The 4,870-nt window shown below is 45.0% G+C and overlaps 1 protein-coding gene across 4 annotated transcripts in view; it reads left to right on the top strand.

The window, feature by feature from the left end:
• The window catches only part of SGK2 (serum/glucocorticoid regulated kinase 2), a 28,235-nt gene extending 23,365 nt beyond the window's left edge, over positions 1-4,870 (top strand). For all 4 annotated transcript variants that reach the window (XM_017878047.1, XM_017878045.1, XM_017878048.1 and 1 more), the window contains exon 13: positions 4,046-4,870. In XM_017878047.1, the coding sequence (XP_017733536.1) occupies positions 4,046-4,210 (165 nt within the window). In that variant the 3' untranslated portion in view covers positions 4,211-4,870. The remainder of the gene's footprint in view (positions 1-4,045) is intronic.

Below are 4,870 nucleotides of genomic sequence, written 5' to 3'. Positions count from 1 at the left end.
AAAAAAAAAAAAAAGAGGAATGTATGTAACACAGAAAAGTTTAAAGTAGCAGTGGGGAAATGCTTATTATCTCACTACTTAAGGAAACCACTGGCATATTTCCTTCCAGTCACTTTTCTATGTGCTTTTTTGTTTTGTTTTGTTTTTTCTTGAGATGGAGTCTCACTCTGTTGCCCAGGCTGGAGTGCAGTGGCGCCACCTCGGCTCACTGCAAGCTCCGCCTCCCAGGTTCATGCCATTCTCCTGCCGCAGCCTCCCGAGTAGCTGGGACTACAGGCACCTGCCACCATGTCCGGCTAATTTTGTTTTTGTATTTTTAGTAGAGATGGGTTTTCACCGTGTTAGCCAGGATGGTCTCGATCTCCTGACCTCGTGATCCGCCCACCTCAGCCTCCCAAAGTGCTGGGATTACAGGTGTGAACCACCATGCCCAGCCTGGGTTTTTTTTTCCTAACCTAATTAGGTCCTACTTTATAATATCTATATGTGTATATGTGTGTATCTATTCATCTATATGTCTTCCTCCTTTTTTGGCTAAAAACTATGTTATTATAATTTCCTCATGTCATAAAAAATTTATAAGTACAATTTTTAGTGGCTGCATAATATTTCAATCCTATGTTGGTAACATAATTTACTCACCCATGTTCCTAATGGCAATCTTCTGGTTGTTACTATGTTTTTTCTTTATAATGATGTCCTGATGAACAGCTTTAAGTATACGTCTTTGTCCAGAATTCTGGTTATTTTCTTAAGATGGATTCCAGATGGGGGTTCCCAATGCTCACATTTTCAGATTCTCTCTCTCTCTTTTTTTTTTTTTCCCTTGAGACAGAGTCTCGCTCTGTTGCCCAGGTTGGAGTGCAGTGGCGTGATCTCAGGTTCAAGCAATTCTCATGTCTCAGCCTCCCGAGTAGCTGTGATTATAGGCATGTGCCACCATGCCTGGCTAATTTTTGTATTTTTAGTAGAAATGGGGTTTCACCATATCGGCCAGGCTAGTCTCGAACTTCTGGCCCCAAGTGATCCACCTGCATTGGCCTCCCAAAGTGTTGGGATTACAGGCGTGAGCCACCGCACCCGGCCATTTTTAGGCGTTTTTACTGTGTGGAAGGGAGAACCATCTACTGCCTACCAGCGGCACCTGCTGGAGAGTTCTCATCTTACTTGCACTCTGAAGCATGTGTTGTTATTGTTTTTTACTTTGCAAATTTGGTAAGTAAAAAACAGCAACTCTTAATTGTTTTAATTTATATCTCTCTGTCTTATAGTAAAGATGGTTAGTTTTTTAAATTTATTTATTTTTTGAGATAGGGTCTCACTCTATCACCCAGGCTGGTGTGCAGTGGCATGATCTCTGCCTACTGCAACCTCCACCTCCTGGGCTCAAGCCATCCTCCTATCTCAACCTCCTGAGTAGTTGGGAGGTGGGTGTCACTACCCCTAGCTAATTTGTATTTTTTGTACATATGAGGTTTTTCCATGTAGCCCAGGCTGATCTTGAACTCCTGGGCTCAACTGATCCACCCCCTCAACTTCCCAAAGTGATGGGATAACAGGTGTGAGCCACCACACCTGGCTGGTTTTTATTTTCATTTTCATTTTTATTTTGTTTTATTGAGATGGAGTCTCACTTTGTTGCCCAGGCTGGAGTGCAGTGGCACGATCTCGGTTTAATGGCAACCTCTGTCTCCTTGGTTCAAGCAGTTCTCCTGCCTCAGCCTCCTGAGTGGCTGGGACTACAGGCATGTGCCACCACACCTGGCTAATTTTTGTAGTTTTAGTAGAGATGGGGTTTTGCCATGTTGGCCAGGCTGGTCTTGAACTCCTAACCTCAAGTGATCTGACCACCACAGCCTCCCAAAGTGCTGGAATTACAGGCATAAGCCACCGTGCCTGGCTTTTGTTTTTTATATTTTTGAGATGGAGTCTTGCTCGGTTGCCAAGGCTGGAGTGCAGTGGCAGGATCTCAGCTCACTGCAACCTCTGCCTCTGCAGGTTCAAGCAATTCTCGTGCCCCAGCCTCCCGAGTACCTGGGACTACAGGCATTTAGCACCATGCTTGGCTAATTTTTTTGTTGTTGTATTTTTAGTAGAAACAGAGTTTCACCATGTTGGCCAGGCTGGTCTCAAACTCCTGACCTCAAGTGATCCTCCCGCCTTGGCCTCCCAAAGTGCTGGTTTTGCAATGTTAATTGGTAGTGGCAGTGTGAATGAAAGGAGCCCTATTGGAGGTGGGCATTTGAGGGTGTGTGGTCTACCTGTAAAGCGTGGTGCCAAGTCCCTTCCATCGAAACAGCCTGCATACGAAACACTGCCAATGTTAATTCACCATTTACATTTCTCCTTTCGTGAATTACCTATTCATGAACTTGTCTTTGGGCACTGGATCAGATAGGATACACTCAGGCCAGGCACCAGAAAAGCTTCTTTTCCTTGGAATTTTAAAAGACAGTAAAATTTTAAAAGACAATGTCAAACGGATACCCTGGAGAGAGAATCATACATGGAATACTAGGCACAGATGCATGGACTTTAGAATGAGACACTCCAAAGCTGGATTCCTGGTTTTGCCACCTACCATTTGTGAGGTCTTCAGTAAGTTTCTTTAGTATTATTTTCTTCTAGGGTCACACAACTAATAAGGGCCAGGATATATATTCTGATCTTGGAACTCTGAGTGCTGGGCTGGGACTACTTTGTCTTGTTGCCTTATTGAGAAGCTGGAAACTGATCTGTTTGGCTCCATAGCCCAACTTGCACACTAAAGATTTGCAAGCCCTTCCCCTTCCTCAGCTGCTTACTTTATAAAACCGAGGCCTCCTCCTCAGAGAGATTGTATTGGTTAGCTCTTGGTGCATAACAAGCAACTCCAAAGCTAGGTGGTTTAAAACAACAATCTTTTGGCCAGGCATGGTAGCTCATATCTGTAACCCCAGCACTTTGTGAGGCCAAGTCATTAGCATTGCTTGAGGCCAGGAGTTCAAGACCAGCCTGGGCAACATGGCGAGACCCCATCTTTATAGAAAAACAGAAAATTAGCCAGGTGTGGTGCTGCATGCCTGTAGTCCCAGCAGGAGGCTGAGGTGGGATGTCGAAGCTGTAGTGAGCTGTGATCATGCCAGTGCACTCCAGCCTGGGTGACAGGGCAAAAAAGACATTGTCTCTTAAAAAAAAATTATTTTGTTCGGATTCTATGTGTTTGTTTTTTTTTTTTAAGTCTGAGCCAGGCCAGCTGGTCTCTGTGGAGCTCTCTCATGTCTGTGGTCAGCTATCGGGACAGTTGGCAGTTGTTGATCTAGAATTGCCTCACTCCCATGCCTGGGAGTTGGCAGGCAGCCAGGGCAACTGAGTTCTTCATGAAGCCTCTCATGCTCCAGCAGGCTAGTCCGGGTCTGTTCACATGGTGGCCTCAGGGTTAGAAGTACAGCAAGAGAGCAACTTCCGATGTACATTTTTCAAGCCTCTGCTTGTGTCGTATTTGGTAATGTCCCATTGGCCTAACCAAGTCATATGGCTAACTTACATTAAAGGAATGGAGAAATAGACTCCACCTCTACATGGGAAATGGAGAATTTGTCATCATTTTTGTAATCTCCCTCACAGGTCTTCCTCCAAAAGAGCTAAAGCAGCCCCAATCTACACCATATTATCCTATTTTATCTTCTTCACAGGACCTATCACCATCCTAAGTTATCTATTTGTACACATGCTTATTATCAATCCTCCTACCCCTACACAGTGTAAGCTCCATGAATGCAGGGGCTCACTTTGTCTTGTTCTCCTGTGTTCCCAGCACTATGAACAGTACCTGGTAGGCATTCAGTAAGTATATGTTAACTGACTTGTCTAAGGATTGGTGTAGAGGCAGAATACCAGGAGGTGAGGATAAAATGATCAACGTAAATGCACAGGAAAGTGATAGTCAAGTATGGATGACTATGAAGCATGGGGCACTCACAGAGGCCTGACATCCCTGAGGATTTGGGCTCCTTTGGCAGCTCTGACCCCGGTGTTTCTTCTTATCGTTGGCTTTTATTGACAGGCAGGACCTGCTGACTTGAAGCATTTTGACCCAGAGTTCACCCAGGAAGCTGTGTCCAAGTCCATTGGCTGTACCCCTGACACTGTGGCCAGCAGCTCTGGGGCCTCAAGTGCATTCCTGGGATTTTCTTATGCGCCAGAGGATGACGACATCTTGGATTGCTAGAAGAGAAGCACCTGTGAAACTACTGCAGCCAGCTGGTATTAGTAAGGAATTACCTTCAGCTGCTAGGAAGAGAGACTCAAAGTAACAATGGCTTAAATGAGAAGCAGGTTTATTTTTTCCACAACATAAAAGAAAAATAATGTTACGGAGTCCAGGGCTGGCAGGACAGGTCATCAGCTACTCAGAGGCTGTATTTCTGCCCTGCTAACCTTGACAAATGGCTTCCAATGTTGGGTTTGCTACAAGATGGTTACTGGAGCTCTAGCTGCCAATTTTGTGTTTGGGGAAGGGAAACAGAGGAAAGGAGGAGAAGAGCAAAGGGCACTTTTGAAGAGCTTTCCCAAAAGCTCTACCCAATGCCTTCTGCTTCCATCTCACTAACCACCCACCCCTACCTGGAATGGAGGCTGAGAGATGTGGCTTATTTGCTGGGTACGTGACTATCCCTCATAACAAAGGGGTTCTGACACTAAGGGAGAAGGGGAGAGTGTTGGGTAGGCAGCCAGCAGTCTTTACCAGAGGGCCTCCTGGTGTTTGGATTTTGATCTCAATGTGTAAAATGACAGAGATGTAACAAGCTCGTCGGGTATCAATATCTCTTATTGTTCTATGTTGATGATATCTGTCTTTGTTGTGGGTAATATTGGACATTTGTTATTG

The sequence above is a fragment of the Rhinopithecus bieti genome, unplaced genomic scaffold (genome assembly GCF_001698545.2).
Source record: "Rhinopithecus bieti isolate Rb0 unplaced genomic scaffold, ASM169854v2 scaffold_10347, whole genome shotgun sequence".
In the NCBI taxonomy this organism is placed as follows: Eukaryota; Metazoa; Chordata; class Mammalia; order Primates; family Cercopithecidae; genus Rhinopithecus; species Rhinopithecus bieti.
This window is presented reverse-complemented; position numbering and strand designations above follow the sequence as displayed.